This window comes from Toxorhynchites rutilus, chromosome 3, assembly GCF_029784135.1.
Source record: "Toxorhynchites rutilus septentrionalis strain SRP chromosome 3, ASM2978413v1, whole genome shotgun sequence".
NCBI classification, from domain to species: Eukaryota; Metazoa; Arthropoda; class Insecta; order Diptera; family Culicidae; genus Toxorhynchites; species Toxorhynchites rutilus.
Window position 1 is genome coordinate 169757963 of NC_073746.1, and position 17815 is coordinate 169775777.

The following is a 17815-nucleotide window of genomic DNA, read 5'->3' on the forward strand; positions in this document are numbered from 1 at the left end:
ATAATTTATACATGTTTCGACAAAAAAGTGAATTTTTATTTATAATTTTCGTTATAGAAGGGTGTTTCTAACATCATTATTCATGGTGCCCCTCGTTGCATTGTTTTGAAATTTTATTACACAAATCTAATTTCAAACAAAATAACAAAGCGCCGCCTCAACGCAAGCGAAGCCTGGGGTTGCCAGCGCTGATGAATGCTGCTCACCATCAAAATTTTGACGTCTCATAAACAGAAATGGTAGAGGACATATTATGCGAATGTTGAATTTTTGTATGATATTCTTCTCTTATTCTGAACCTGAAAGCGGATTACCGTCACCCGTATTGTAGAACCAGTGGAACCCAATTGAGTCGATTATGTGAAGGAGTCGAGTGTAAGTTTGATACGTTCCTGGGCGCCAGCAGAATTTGGAAGAAGCGCCAGGTTTTATATGGACAAAGTTTGACTTTTGCGGGGCAAAACGCTTAAGTTCTTGTGCAAAAATATTCTACTTCCAATCGTTCAAAATGTGGCCAATGAAATTAGACATGACCCGGGATGAATGTCGCGGTGTCCTTCGAAGACTCGGTAAGAATAGACTGGCTGGCAAGCCGTCGAATTGATCAAATGTTTCAATATCTACTGGTTTGTTTTTTCCCCCTCTGGTATACACAGAGTTGGAATCGTATTCGAGTGTTATAAGTACATTTCGTGCCCAAGGGACACTGTGCAAGGAAAAATCACGTATACTGGAGGAACTTCGGAAGTTGCTACACATTTCCCAGGACCGACATAAGGCAGAAGCCCGTCGCGTAGCCAATGACGAGCGTTTGACAACTGTGGCGGAAATGTGAGTATTTGGGTTGCGTCGAATGCAACGTTCATGCTTTTCTGTAGTAAAGTTAAGTTATTTTCTTCATTCATTGCGGGAAATATTTAGTATTAGCGTTATACAATGTTAACGTGCTCATATTGTGATCTGTGTATCTGTGAACAAGTTTGTATAACAAATATTGTTTCTACGGTAAGTTGTTTGAAATGCCTAAACAGTGTCAATATTCCAGCAAAGCATCATTTCTCTCATATTGGATAAGAACGAATACGATATAAAAAATTGAACTGGAGAATAATATATCTAAATCTAAATTAAACCTGAATCGAGTTTGGATGGTAGGTATAGATACAATACAACAGAGCATCATATAAAAGAAGTTATTGTTAGTAGCATTATTTAATTAATATACCTAAAAGTGACAAAACGGCCGGACTACTGAGGAACAAGTCATTCAAGAATAATACAACTAAACTAGGTTTAGCGCACAGAATGATGATTTAATCATGCTGCCTTCTATTGCATAGCAATGTTTGGTTTTAATTTGATTTAGATTTAGTCATCTCGAAGTTTCGTTTTGGTAACGACAGAACAATTTGTGCAACTTTTTCTTGTTCAATGCGTGGCCAGGCTAAATAGAATTTACTTTTAAACGTTCTGTGGCAAGTTTTTGGCTGAGAACATTTACCTTATTTAGAGTGGTTATCACAACATGTTGTCTAATGCTTCATATCATTAGTTGAAATGTTTACAGAATTTATTTTGTTATAAACATATATTTTCTGCAAATTTAAATATGCCCAACTATACCGAGAGAGGTTTATGTGAACTTTAGATCAATGACACACGTAGCACTAAAGGTGTTAACAGAAATCCAACCAAATCTGGTGAATCTAGATTCTTTTAAAAATATTTCAGAATTTTGTTATTATTGTCGTGTTTTCCATCAACATGTATAAAACAAATGAATTCAAATGTTCAATATAACACTGAATTTGAATCTAATCAGCTTAATATATATTTTTGCTCCGGTCTTTGCACTTTTTGCTAGAGATGAAACGGATATCCGGTAGCTATCCGGTATCTGGTCTATCCGGCCAATATTTGCTATCGGATACCGGATATTTGAAAAAAAAAATTATCTTATTACCAATAGATAAATTATAACACAATAGCATATAAACATCATCCACACGTAATTAAAAATAAGGTGTGATTACTGACATGTCAAAATTGTTATTAAAATTGAATCATTATCAACTCATACCATCAACGTTTCATTCAGCTTCATCGCTTTCGTTTCGTTTAACAGATGTTGAAGACGGCAATGAGCTGTTATTCTCAGAAGATTCGTCTCAAGATATTTTTGTATGATGATTTTTGTCTGTCTGTTTACGTTTCGAGAACTTCTAAAATTAGTGAATGTGTCGCCGATCATAATAACTTCGATTTATGGTGAAGTAAGTGTACCCCCCTTTTTTCACTTAAATTCTTTTTATTTCTTAATTTGGTTTACATTATAATATAATACTACATTTTAAGTGATCAACCTAGGGTTCTACATCTTTAAGTTGAAGTGTACCCCCTCTCAGACTTGAATCCCTGAATACAGTTCTAAACTTGTTCTCAATCTCTATGAAAATAAATGATCGCTGATTGCATGCAACTCTAACTCTTACTCGGACAATATTAGAATCATCTTATTGCACTTACAAACATCTACTTTTTATACAGTGGCAGGCATCCGTTTAGCCGCACCCAATTTTTCCTCAATAGTTTTAAAAATAAGTTTTGTTCATAAAAGATATTTATTGTTCGAATTCATTCTAAAAAAGGTATAAATTCACTTTTTGTTTTCTAAGTAATTCAAATATGTAAAATCAGGGTGGAAATTCGTTTAGCCGCATCCTAAAATTTCAATAAAAGAAAATTTGTGCGGCAAATTTCGAGTCCAATTGGTAGCTAATATTTAGTATGTCCAACTCCATTTCGAATCACTATAAAAACTCGTTCTGGCATCGAGTATAACAGCTTTTAAAGTATTGCCATATTGATTATAGCCCAACACTCCTTGAGGCTGGAAATGTTGTCAAATTGTCATCCGTTTGCATAGACCATCTCGGCCAAGATTCTCCATAGATTCTCTATGGGATTGCAATCGACTGCAAGCAGGTCATTCAAGAATCGGAATGTCTTTCTCAGCAAACCATGCCTTCGATTGCTTGGAAACGTGGATCTATGCATTATCCTGCTGAAAAAACGATATCCTCGGTAGCGTTATTCTCAATATGGCCAATCAAAACGCCCTCCAGTAATTGAAGATACTTTTCGGAGTTCATTCGGGTGAAAATGAAACAAATGGAAGGTTGCTGTGATAGGAAACGGCTCCTCACACTGTCAAACTTCCGCCCCCAAAGATCTCACGGCATTCCGTCGACTTAAATTGTACCAACAGTACCAACTGTAACAGTCCGGGCCATCCAAATTAAACTTTTTTCGCCGGAAAATACAACATTTCTCCATTCCAGTTTCCATTCCATGTATTGCCGGGCGAAAATGAGATGGGTCTGCTTATGGGTGACGGTCAGTTTCGGCTTCCCTTGAAGTTTCTTCCATACTATGTTTGTTGACTCGTTCAAGATGCGCGTAATATGCTTCTTCGTTACTGGAACAACCGATTCTGCCTTAATGTATGAGCAGGACATCGTTTCTTGGTTGCTTCGTGTCTTATTCGACCTTTAAGACGCCAAGTAATTTTGGTGTTCCCATTTGTTGGTCGTTATATCCCATATTTCAGGCACTATTCAAGGAAATTCCGTACCACTTTCTCAGATCGACCAATTTTTGTTACGATCGAGCGATTAGAATACTTTTGTTCACTGAATATCTTTATTATTTTCCGCCCCTTTTCCGTCAATAGAATACCTTTCGCCATTCCTTTAAATTCTACGTAGATCACTAATCTGACCAACTTCTTACGTTGCACATCTAACAATTACCTTGTAAATTGAACATTCCCAAGTATTATTTCAAAAAATACGGATAAAGGCTTGGTGATTATGCGAAAACCTGATTTTCATGCCTTGCGGCTAAACGTATGTCTCGGGAAAAAACGACGTTTGAATGTTTATATCCACCGATGCCGCCTTGTGTGTGTGTGATTGTGACGCGCGTCCTTTCAATAAAATTGACTTAAATATACTACCACTACAGCAAATAAGTATCCCGAAAAAAATAACATTCCTTGTTGTTTTGTAAATGTTTCAAGTTTTTTCCAAGTGCGACTAAACGAATGTCTATCACTGTAATATGACCTATTATCAGAAATTTTTTTTCCAAATTCCTTGTCGAAAACATGATACACCATTAAAAAGGATGTTTTTCAACTGACAATAATCGCACCTCGGTAGAACCTCATTGGTTACGGTATCGCCACCAGTGCCGAAAATATTCACGTTCACGGCATTCAAATACGGCGAATTTCAGCCTGCCTTGTATTGACAACCTACTGCTCAAGCGAGAGTCGATAAATATGGAACAACATTATCAATGAACACCAGTGCAATGAACACCAGTGCAATGAACATGATGTTGATGCTTGCCATAAAGTTCATTTTTCATTTGCATATTAATTTTCGCCATGATATTCGTAACGTCGAAATTGAATATCATTGCGTGTTAGTGAAAATCAAAGCATAAAATTCAACGTCAACTAATTGAGAGTAAAATCGATTAATGGTAAAGGATAGCCATTTATTATACAAAATTCTTGTTTTTGGCGACATTGGCAATGAAATGTATGGTATAACTCTAGCTATATTTTATGAATCTCCTCCCGATTGGCCAGAAATGGCGTACATCCCAATTATATGGGCAATGGGCAGTGTTTGGATTTCGATCAAAATCAAATGATACACAATGTGTCATGCAAGTAAACTCTCACGAACATATAACTAAATATGAGAGGATCATTCAGATACTTGTATGAATGTCAGCAATCAGTTTTGTAACATTTAGTGATTAAACTAAGAGAGGAACGAAGACTGTTGTTTGCATATTCGAGTTGTATCAAACATGGCACACTATTTTCGAAGCCTGCATACAAGTTTGAACCGCATATTGTGCGATTCACATAGCACGTTACGGAGAAGAACGTCTACGTTCCGTCAACGTCTCCACCAATTCACACATGCAGTCAATGCTTCCACCAGCACCGTCACGTCAAATGCCAAACGAATGATTTATTTAATTTTATTCATGGTGTCGCCATCTACAACAATTTTAAATTGTCCTCAAATCAGCATGCCTAGAATCAGTTCTAAATTTTGAAAAATTCAATGAGAATCATTGAATTCAATTATTTAAATGCTTAAACCCCGTAGTCCGACCCTTATGCAATAATAATAATAAATAGAATAATTCTTTCAACTAGTCGCGAATGATTTTCACTCCGAAATTTGGAGCTATGAGATATGTTGGCATAAAAAGTACAGTAAGTTACTTATAAAGCGATATGCTGAGGTACCACTCAGTGTCGCATTGGAGTCGGTTTTGACCAGTAATTGGACATTTGCGACTGGTGGCGACTATCAATGTGGGGCCATAATTTGGGCTCCGAACTCAATGTTTACAAAAATGTCCAACTAGAGGTAAAAATGTCTAATTAAACGTGTTGCATCACAGATCTGTTCAATTAGCTTAATGTCGATGTAGATGTAAATTACTGTATAACCAAATCAAAACAAAAGCCGAGACACAAAGCCCAGACAAAAACCAAACGAGCCGTCCGTCTCCGTCAATTATTCTTTTCTACAAACCCTGCCGGTCGTTTTCGTTGAACGTATGCTGACGGGTCATTACGTTGCTGGTGTATGTGAATGTTTTCATGAGAATTGCATGGTAGAATCATTGACGTATCGTGACGTAACGGGACGTGAACGTGACGTGTATGTTGTATGTGAATCGCACTTATATCGTCTCATTTTACTACAGCGAAACCCACTGCACAGACAAGTGTAAAGCAATAAATGATACAAGAAAAATTACGTCATCATTACGTCACCATTTGCGGAGAGCAGCGAATGGGAAAAGAGATAAAACGCGAGAGTTTTTGCTTCTCACTGGAGCGGTGTTGCTAGTAAAACTATGCAGTCTATATGAATATACACATTTCAAGGGATAGCGGCGTTAAAAATGGAAAATATAATCTGACTACCCTTCCCTTAGCCTCTATCGAGCTAAATAATCATATAGTTTGCACTCTCTGAGACTTAAAAATCAGGATCTGCTACATTAGCTGAATATGAATCTTTCGCTTTGCGTTGTCCGTATGATCCTGCTGTTTCATGATGCATGGAGAGGTCGGTATGCATATGTTAGAGGCAAAGAAGAAAATAAGCTTTCTGCACTGAAAGCGTATATGATAGCTTTGCTTGCATGCTGGTGTGCAATGAAGTGCGAGCCGATGCAGAGTTGTCTCGTTCTCTTTTGTGTCATGATTTGCAGCACATAACAATAATAGAATACCGCTGGGGGAAATGTTTCCTGAAAGATCATATTTGAACGAACGAAAGCGATTTTTTCAATGAGTGGATCATTTGGCAAACACTGGCAATGGGTGACAATAACAGACGAGCGAAAAACGAACATAATCTTGTTTTGATTTCCGGTTTAATGATACTGGCTATAAATGACTAGCAATCATATAAAACCCCTACGATATGGGTATTGAATGGAAGGGCTTAAACAGCGGAAGTCGAATATCGTATTCCGGTGGTTTCCGGTGCATTGAAAACCGCCCTAGGAGACCGAAAATGGAGTTAGTGAAATGGAGTTAGATAAAGAAAGTGTTAGAAACAAAGATCGTGTTAGAGCGAAATGGCGATAGTAAAAGATCAAATAAAACGGAAACGGGAATGGACCGTACCCTTCACGGTAAAGATCGCGAATTGAATTCTCACTCCCGACATTCTTCCAAAAATGGAAGTGACAAGCCAGCCAAAAAGGTGTTGAAAGTCATTATAATACAGTATAAAAAAGAAAAAGAAACGGAAACGGAACGCTCAACGCCGTTCAACGCAAGATGTCGCTCAACCGCTCAACACCGCACAACGGTCAACGCTCAACGAAAGCTAATGTTGCCTTCTCCGGATTCCTTTGTTTCTAAATATGGAAATCAAACACGTTTTCAATAAAAATTCACTGCAAGCGATGAGGATCAACTTAACGTTCGTGATAATCACCTGAAATTATTGACAGTAATGGAAGTGCCTGAATTCAGGCTTTCCGAAATTCGTTCAATATACCAGACAAAGTTCACGCGTCTCGACTCTTGTGTTATACTCATTACGACAGATATGGCGTTGAGTTTCAACAGAAGAAAACAGGAAGTGGGTTATATCTATGGTATAACCGCAAGGGTGACGTAGGACTATCGTTGATTTAGAGACCATTTGTTTGAAGTTGAATCTAAATCCATTCTGAATGAATGAATAAATGAATATTTGGGGGACTTCGAAAACGAGAGCGTTACGTTGGAGGCACAAGGTTTTATGCATCCAATATAGGATACGAAACCTTGTTCTGAAGAATAATCTTCAGAAGCTAACCTGCTAACAGTACTTGATTGACAAATCACAAACCCAAATGTATTATATGGATATTTTATGGATAGAAAACATTAAAATAAACTCTTTCGCTTGAATGTAATTTTTAATTCCAAGGGGAACTGGGAGATTATTTTCCAGCAACGATTAGATATTTCCACATTTTCCTCGATACTGGAAGCCAACCAGTGGTTAATACTAACTCGATAACCATCTGTTAATAGTACTTGATTGAAAATTTTTGGTCACAGTGTTACATGGATAGAAAACATTCAAATAAACTCTTTCACATGAATGTATTTTTAAATTCCCAGAGGAACTGGCAGATTATTTTCCAGCAATGATTAGATCTTTCCGGAACTTTCTCGATGCTGAATGGCATCCTAACGGAAAGAGTTCTGCGCGTGTATGTGTCGATCCTTCGCCGTCCACCTCCTCCAGCACGTTAGGCAACGATGTTGTCTTGTCGATGTCCTCTCGAAAAATGAATGTGTCTCACCACCAGAATATCGCTTAAGTATGCTTTTTGTGTGTGATTGAATCGAGAGAAGGTGTGGTTTACGATGGCAATTTGGAAGGCAAACTAGAGGGGAATGAACTCTCTGAGCTCGGAACTTTCGGCGACTGAGCAATAATCGATTGCGGGCGCATACAATATTGGATACGGAAATATCCTACTGATGGGGAAGAATAATCTTCTGAAGCTTTCCTGTTAATTGCGATTGATTGAAAAACCACATAACCAAATGTATTTGGTCACAGTGTTACATGGAAAGAAAACATTCAAATAAACTCTTTAACATGAATATATTTTGAAAATTCCCAAAGGAACTGGCAGATTATTTTCAGTAACGATTAGATATTTCCACATTTTCCTCGATACTGGAAGCCCACCAGTGGTTAATGCCAACTCGATAACCACCTGTTAATAGCACTTGATTGAAACATATTTGGTCACAGTGTTACATGGATAGAAAACATTCAATTAAACTCTTTCACATGAATATATTTTGAAAATTCCCAGAGGAACTGGCAGATTATTTTCAGTAACGATTAGTTATTTCCACATTTTCCTCGATACTGGAAGCCCACCAGTGGTTAATGCCAACTCGATAACCACCTGTTCATAGCACTTGATTGAAATATATTTGGTCACAGTGTTACATGGATAGAAAACATTCAATTAAACTCTTTCACATGAATATATTTTGAAAATTCCCAAAGGAACTGGCAGATTATTTTCCAGCAATGATTAGATCTTTCCGGAACTTTCTCGATGCTGAATGGCATCCTAACGGAAAGAGTTCTGCGCGTGTATGTGTCGATCCTTCGCCGTCCACCTCCTCCAGCACGTTAGGCAACGATGTTGTCTTGTCGATGTCCTCACGAAAAATGAATGTGTCTCACCACCAGAATATCGCTTAAGTATGCTTTTTGTGTGTGATTGAATCGAGAGAAGGTGTGGTTTACGATGGCAATTTGGAAGGCAAACTAAAGGGGAATGAACTCTCTGGCTCGGAACTTTCGGCGAATGAGCAATAATCGATTGCGGGCGCATACAATATTGGATACGGAAATATCCTACTGATGGGGAAGAATAATCTTCTGAAACTATCCTGTTAATTGCGATTGATTGAAAAACCACAAAACCAAATGTATTTGGTCACAGTGTTACATGGATAGAAAACATTCAATTAAACTCTTTCACATGAATATATTTTGAAAATTCCCAAAGGAACTGGCAGATTATTTTCAGTAACGATTAGATATTTTCACATTTTCCTCGATACTGGAAGCCCACCAGTGGTTAATGCCAACTCGATAACCACCTGTTAATAGCCGCGCGTGTATGTGTGTGTAGCGATGTCTTCCCAGGGAACCGTTTGTGGCATCACTCTCCTCCTGATAGATTCCCTTCTGGCCTAGGGTGCACAAACAGGCTCTTGGTGACACCGTTCATCCGCGCTTTCATGATAAATAAAGAGCTTCACCGCAACAGCGACAACATGCTCCAATCGCTGTTCAATTAGAACTGAGTGGATTTCCGAGCGCCGCTCGCTTATATACCGATTGGTGATTTCAATAGCCTGTTTTGAAAGCAATTTTAAGACTATTGAAACAAGTTTTTGGATCAAAAAGTAACAAGTATATAACGCGTAGACATTTTATCTTTCGAATGAAGTGTTTATCATACCATTTCGTTCAGTTGTTTAGGAGCTATTAACGCTCAAAATCTCGGTCTCCGGCGTAACGCTTTCGTTTTCGAAACATTGATTTTACACCCCGGTATAGAAATGAAAGACGTAGTCCTACGTCAAAATTCATCCGACACTGGGAAAAAGCTAATGTCCTCATTCGTGAACAGATTTTGATAATTTGTGGCACTGATCGCCACTGCGCAAAACTAAATAGGATATTTATTCCAAACGATAAAATTTAATAATCGTCCAAAATTTTTATTTTAAAATGTGTTTATTTCTTTCTTACATTTAACACTTCATTCACATCATGTCACATGCCGTTCCTCTTAATTTTGCATTTGCTAATATAGAGCCGAATATCCGGTAACCAGATATCCTCACTTTCATCACTACTTTTTGCAAGATTAACTGTAAATTCCTAAAGAGTGGATGGATATTTTTAAAAAATGATTGACGTGATCGCACTTTAAATCCGAAACAAACGATACACAATTTTCCATGTTTACTGATTTCTTTTTGTCTACTTCAATTTTCAAAGTACGCAACTTCGTTATTATGAATTTTATCACTTACCTAAAAGCTCCAGAACATATCAGTACTTTCGATTCTTCTCATATGAGATATTGCTTTTTCTTATTTGCATATCTTATTTATGAAAAATGTTAGCAAAAAATATGAATCGAGTCTCAGGTCTTCCATATTAACCTTCCTATACTCGCGCATAGGTCTGAAAGACCGAGCATCAATGGGGTGGCTGAATAAAATGACTATTAAAACTGAATTAATATTTTCTGGAGTTTTTCACTCAATTGTATATTTTTCTTTACGTAAAAATACACAATAGCAATATCACAAAGACGCGCACAGTCCAGAGTACACAAATTACGATTTTTCGGGTGAGTATAGGAGTGTTCAATAATTTGATGGCATTGAGCTTCGGGTTGCGTGAGCTTAATGATAATATATCGGCTGGAATACACGCAATTTATATAGGGTAAATAATGTTGGTTTGTTCGATTTAGGGGGTTTTCACGCAATTAGTAAATGCGAATCGATTTTTCTTCATTAAAATCACATGCAATCAAGTTTGAGTTTGTCGAAGAACCCTAAGTCCCTAGTTGCTAATAATACCATAAGGCGTTCATACTATCCATTTTTGAACGTTTTTTAACGATTTTCTTAAAAAAGAAAATTGGTTGGTATTGTTGCTAAAGGCAAAAATAATCGTATTAATAAAAATTAACGAATTATATTTTTTTCCTCAATAAATGCTAGCGTTTCAAATCAAATCTCAATTTCTATAAAGTTAAATATAATTCAATTTTACTTCTCGCTAAATGTTAGGTTTTATTATTCTGAACACTAGAATTATATCATTTGAACTTTTTTTTCGTTAAAACAACTAAAAATACGAATTACACGAATTACAACATTTATTTCAATTCTAGTTCGGTCAAGAAGGTGAATAAACAAAACCCGAGTCACGAAAACGTTTGCTTCTTTCATAGGAGAAATATCTGACAGCATGGAGAAAAGGTGCTAGATTTTTTTTAAGCAAAATGCACTTGATAAATTTAATTGATTCTGCACCACCTCTGCAGAACCTATTAGAACAAGTTCAATTTTCAAATAATCCCAATTGCATCAAAAACTGATTGTTGCGATATCCCTCGAGTAGCAACGCACCTTCTAACCTAAGATAAGATCAGACAATAGGGGGTCTTCTACGGACCAAATTTCTGTCAAATGTTTTGTTTTCAAAGAATAATATTCAGATGCCAAATGTCTTCAAATTGCATAACTTCAAATTGCAGATCTACTGTCATCTCGAATTTTTTACCTTCTCGATTTTTCATGCGGGACTTCCTGCGAAATGTTCATTCGCGCGATGAAATACACTTAGAGCAATGATATAAAACATGGGCCAAATTTTCGTCTTGGTCGCAGGTGTCGCATAGACTTGAGTTATTGAGGTTCCACTGAAACATTCTTTCTTTCGTAGCTGTATGGAAAATTCTTATTCTGGAAGGTGTAATTGTGTCTTTGGTTCCAAAGTGATAATTTTGAAACCATGGTTTTAGGCTAATATTCTTCATAATTTCAAAATGTTTGCTTCCTTTATTCTGCGAAATAATTTTATAATTGGTGTTCCATTGGTCTTTAATTTCATTTTTAGCCTTGTTCAGGGTGTCACCTAGGGTAAGACCATATGCTTCTACCGTGTTGCTGTGTTCCGCTGACCTGGCAGCCGTATCCGCCCTATCATTTCCTAAAATTCCTACATGACTCGGTATCCACTGAAGCGCTACTTGTTCTAAATCGTTCCTGTTTATAATGTTATAAATGCTTCTAAAATCCCTATTAGTTCTGCATTCATTATAGAAAAATCGGGGTTTAGTTTCTTGCTTATTGATATTTTCATCTGTGGGTCGTAAAAACCACACCCAGTCGTAGTGTCCATTTTGGAACCGTCCGTATACAAATGGTAGAAATTTGGGTATTTTTCCTTTATAATTTTATTTGCTATTGTTCTTATTATCATCGTAGGAGCTGATTTTTTAATTCCAACTATGTAGGGAGAAATTTTTAGGTTTTTATCAGGTTCTGTGATAATCGAGTTTATCGAACAAAGATCAACGAGTATATGTTTGTATTCGATTGCTGTTTTTTTTTTCTAAAAATGAAATATTTCTGTTCGTGTTGTTGTTAATGGTAGGTATTAAGGTTTCCAATATAGGGCTATTTCTATAAAAACTTTTATTATTTATACCTATTTATAATAGATATTTCTCCCGTTTCTGCGAGAATAACGTTTATTGGTGTTGATCTGAAATATCGAAGCGCTGTTCTAAGTGCTTCATTCCTGGCAGTTTGAATTTTGTTTATATATGTTTTCGAAGCTATCGCATATACTGTTATCCCATAGTCTATTGTCGATCTAACTAAAGCTTTTTCTACCTGTAGTGCAGTTTTTGGGTGAGCCCCTCCTGTTTTTTTACATATCATTTTTAAGATATTAGTTTTCTGCTTGACTTTGCTTACCGTTTCGGTGATGTGTTTTTTAAAATTTAATTTTTGATCTATCCAAAGACCTAAGTATTTATGTGTCTCAACACGAGGAATCATGATGTTGTCTATTTTGATATCAATTGAACTTGGGATATTTTGAGCAAAACATAAAAATGCTGATTTTTCAGGATTCACAACCATGTTCAAATTTTTGAGATCTCGTACTATATTAATCAATGAAGCATTCATATTTTCACTAGCCATGGTTGGATTGCGACTTATTGTAATGATGGCAAAATCGTCCGCAAACTGATATAGAATAGTATCTGTCTTATTATTTTTGTGGATGTCTGCAGTATAAATATTGAATAAAATAGGAGATAATGGGCATCCTTGGGGTAATCCCTTGTTAGTTGATTTGGTTATTTCAGTGCGATCGTTCAGTATCAGTTGTGCTTTTCGATCTCTCAGATACTCATAAATCCATCTCGTTATACCGTCAGGAAAGTTTTTATACTGTAGGATTTTCAATAATTCATGAGTATCAACATTGTCAAATGCTTTAGATAAATCGAGGAACGTGACTATCGCACAGAAACCGTTTCTATTAGACTCTCTTATTCTTGACATGAGCGTATTAATACAATTTATTGATGACGTAAATTTTTTAAATCCAAATGAATTATTTGGAATTATGTTATTTGCTTCCGTGAATTTTACAATTTCTTTTTTAATAAAAATATTAATAGTTTTGAGAAAGACAGGGATTAAACTGATAGGTGGCCCGTGGCCGAGTGGTTAGCGTCTCACATTATCATGCCGGGTGTTCGGGTTCGATTCCCGTTCTGGCCGGAGGATTTTTCGTCAAAGAAATTTCCTTCGACTTGCACAGTGGTCACGCGTATTCTAGAGCTTGTCCTTCGGAATACATTCAAGGCGTGTTATTTGGCTTAAGAAATCTCAACTAAGTATTAATGAATGACGCTAGTTAATGCATATGTTGAGACGGTAAAAGTTCCACAGGGAACGTTAACGCCATTCAAGAAGATCATTCTTTCCCGCTTTATGAATGGGTACAATTTTAATAATTTTCCAGTTATCTGGTATGTCAAAGTTATTGAGAGCTGAATTCATTATTTTCACAATTTTTTCAATTAGTTCGCGATTTATATTTTTCAGAAAGTAGTAGGATATTCCGTCATTACCTGGCGCTGAAGAATCTTTTTTGTGTACAATTACTGAATATAAGTCTTGATAAGTTATTTTAACGTTTATTTCAGCCGTGGGGTCTATTGCTAAGGGTTGTGAATTGTTATCATTATTCTGAAAATTAATGTTCATGAAATAATCAGCCAGATTTTTATTATTCATTATGTGTAAATTATTATTTTTAGGGATATTTCTGTTTAATCTTTTAACAATATCCCAAGATTATTTAATAGTGGTCGCGGGGTTGATTTCTGCAATTAGGTTATGAAAGCTTCTCCTGCAGTGTTTTCTTGTCAGTGATTTCAGTTTGGCTCTCGATTTTTTGAAATTTAGGAAATTAACCATTGTTCGGTTGTTCATATATTCAATAAGATGATTTTGTTTTATGTTATATAGTGTTTGAATTTCTTCATTCCACCAATGTTTAGGTTTTTGTTTAGAGTTGGTCAATTCATATTTAGCTTCATTTATACTTTTTTGGAATTGTTCTTAAAGTTGTTTGGCATTTTCTATATTACCTGAATTTATACTATTTAGATTGCTAATCGCTTTCTTTTTATTTATGAATACATTATGATTCTGTGTTTTATTTGCACCATTTATTATTCTGAATAATATCACTTTATGATTACCTGATATTTCTTCTTCTATCACTTCCCATTCCACGAAGGGAGCTAGTTCATCTGAAATTAATGTTAAATCTATAGCTGATGGAATCGTATTAGGAGGTTTTATCAGTGTTGACGATTCATTATTCATAACTATTAGATTAGTATCATCTAATAAATTAACTAATAATTCTCCTCTTGTACAACTATTGTTTTGAATATTCCAAAGCGGATTATGGGCGTTAAAGTCGCCGGCTAGAACAGTACGAGTATTTTGTTGTTTGATGAAATCGAATAATTTCAAAAGTGGTTCTTTTATATGTCTGTTCGTTGCTCTCGAAATGATTCTACAAAACTACGCAAGTCATTAAACCTTTTCAGGATCTCCGGAACTTTTTTTTAAAGAGTTATTTATTAAATTTCGACGTATTCACAAATAATATTCGAAATGATAAACCATCAAATTTCAAAAGAAAAAGGATTGCGTAGTCCTACGTTCTAAGCGGTCGTGTCTCGGATACAACCCCTCGAATTTTTTACGATTTAATGTTTGCTGGGCAGGCCCGAAGGCAGTTATAAATTGTTAAAATATGAATGAAATTTTTTACTTCATGTTATTTGATTACTTGAAACATGTAGTACTGAACTTTATTTAACCATTTCTATATATACATTTTGCGATATTTCCACTAAAGCACAATAAACAATCAGGAATGACGTATCCGAATGCAACTCTTTCGTATCATATGTAAAAGCTTTAATTGCCCTAAAATCATATTTCAGATAGCCGTACGAGATAGCTGCGGCTTGATAATCCAAACAACCGGAGTGCAAATCCCATCGGAGCAATTTTATGACCGTCGCCTCCACTCATATCAAATATTTATATATTTATATATTTATATATTATATATTTATATTTATATATTTATATTTTGTACAAACATAAATGTTCATAAAGGCTCTATATACATACAAAAATGGTGATTCCCCGGGCCGAACATTTTACTTTAATATTTTCCGCCATTTTTTTATGGCAGTGATGAATCGTATATTCGTATGACAACAGACTTATTATGTTATTAGGTATTGCCTAACAACCATGCATGTACAGTAAGCTACCTCTAATTCGACATTTAGTTAATTGGACAGACCTTTAATGGGACACAAATAATTGGACATTTTCATCTCTAATTGGATATTTTGTAAACATCGAGTTTGGTACCGAACGTATGGCCCCAGATTGAAAGTCGCCATCTGATTTCGACATTGTACCACTATCATCGTGAATGTCCAATTACAGGCCAATCACCTCTGAAGCGACACTGAGTAGTGCCTCGTTATGTCGACGATTAGAGGTAGCTTACTGTATATGCTATTTGGGCGCATCATATACCACTCAAAATATCAGATATTCGATACTCTATATACAATAGTTATACGATTTAATGTTTGCTGGGTTGGCATACTTGGCAGCTTGGTTTGTCAAGTTCATAATCTCATGTTTACAGTTTTGAGTTAAGTGCAATTGAATGACGAAGTTGAACTAATTTATTTTTGTCACTAAGTTTATCAGAACGCAAAAGACCGACAAACAGATAATCTTTCATTCTTAAAAGTTAAAAATAAAAAAAGCAACTTTCACTTTTCACTTTTCACTTTCACTTTTCACCGGAAATATTCGGACTTAAAAATAATTGTTAACGTAATATTCCAAACATACATGTATTTATAAAAATCTATAATAATTATTACAAGAACGTTTTCCGCCATTCGTTTTTTGGTTGTCTGTAGTAAATCGTATATACGCATGACAATAGTCGTACTAGGTGCATGTATAAGTCGTATATTCATCTATCCAATCATCGTGAATACTGTTGCAATTGGAAAATAAGTGTGCTCGTTGCTTATGATGCGAACATGGTTAACAATATAATACAGTAGTTTAAATTTAATACGACATGCCGAGGCACCACTCAGTGTCGCTTTGGAGGCGATGTTGGCCTGTAATTGAACATTGGCGATGTGAGTGAAACAGTGTCTACGTCTGGTGGCAACTTTAATGTGGCGCCTTAATTTGGGCCGCGAACTCGATGTTTACAAAAATGTCCAATTAAACGTGTCACATTACAGGTCCGTCCAATAATCGAAACGTCGCATTAAATGTAACTTACTGTATATAAACAATATTTATTCCCAGCTGTTTTGAAGCATCTCGCACAAATTGACAATATCATTCAGTTGTCAGTGCAAGTCGGTACAATTTTTAGAGTGTAAAAAAAGTTCACTGTTTACATAAAAGCAATCTCGAATCGGTCCCACTTTTTTGCTTGAAGTTACTATCACCTGGTGTATAAGTGAATCGTTACACACTTCGAGTCCAGATTACCTTGTCATAAACGTACCCTGGGAGAAAATCAAATTGTTTTCAAAACCAAATGTCTTCCCCTTCGGTGGAGTGTTCGTCTAATTGATTAGTAATTTTTAACATTAAATTTTCTGGAGTAAAACTGAGAAAACTTACCGTACAAAATTCAATTTTTATTCCTAAACTAGCTGACCCGGCAAACTTCGTCCCGCCTAAAATTTATTTTTCGTTATCACATTCACGTTTTTTTACTAAGCGCACGTTCATGGGTCCAATCGCAGAGCTGTTCATTGATTGATCTTCTAATCTACCCTTTAACATTATTTTTTACTATAAAACTTCAGTACATCTATCAAAACTCGACATTATAATATCAAATTATTTTCGGACACAATTCTTGTGCAAGATTTTTCATCCACTTGCAAATAACATGTTTCTCCGTTACATGGAATAAATGTTTGATACAGGAAATAATATAGAATTAAGACAGCCCTAAATCGGACAATTCCTTTCTCGAGTTTTGCTCTCATCAATATATTCGGCGATCCATTTTATTTATATAGATAGAAGAGGATGTAGTAGTGCGGTTTATCACATTAAAATCAATTTCCACTTTCGAACGAAGATCGATATCGTTAGCACAAACATCAAATGGACTAACAACGCTTGTAAATATGTAATTGTAGAACATATGCGAATAGAATTTTTCAAATTTTCCCATTTTCCTTCAGAGTTTTCCGAAAATTTTCAATTGTCATGTTTGGTTCGAATATGTGTATTATTTTTATGGAACCCCCTCTCCATTCCAGAGAAGGGAGGGGTGTCATACCATCATAGAAACATTTTTCGTACCCAAACACCCTCACATCCCAAATTTGGCTCCATTTGCTTTATAAGTTCTCGAGTTATGCAGAAATTTGTGTTTCATTTGTATGGTAGCTTCCCCTTAGAAAGAGGAAAGAGTGTCAAACCACCATAGAAACGTTTATCGATCCCTAAAAC

The 17815-nt window shown here is 35.8% G+C and overlaps 1 protein-coding gene and 1 non-coding gene across 2 annotated transcripts in view; one reads left to right on the top strand and one right to left on the bottom strand.

Moving 5' to 3' along the window:
• Positions 1-217: 217 nt before the first annotated feature.
• Positions 218-17815, top strand: part of LOC129776959 (mucin-2) — a 35415-nt gene continuing 17817 nt past the window's right edge. Inside the window, exons 1-2 of the mRNA XM_055782941.1 lie at positions 218-569; positions 657-831. Of these exons, the coding sequence (XP_055638916.1) occupies positions 509-569; positions 657-831 (236 nt within the window). The 5' untranslated portion in view covers positions 218-508. The remainder of the gene's footprint in view (positions 570-656; positions 832-17815) is intronic.
• LOC129780907 (U4 spliceosomal RNA) lies at positions 4119-4261 on the bottom strand. Its single transcript, XR_008744040.1, has one exon. It is a non-coding gene; the product is annotated as a U4 spliceosomal RNA (small nuclear RNA).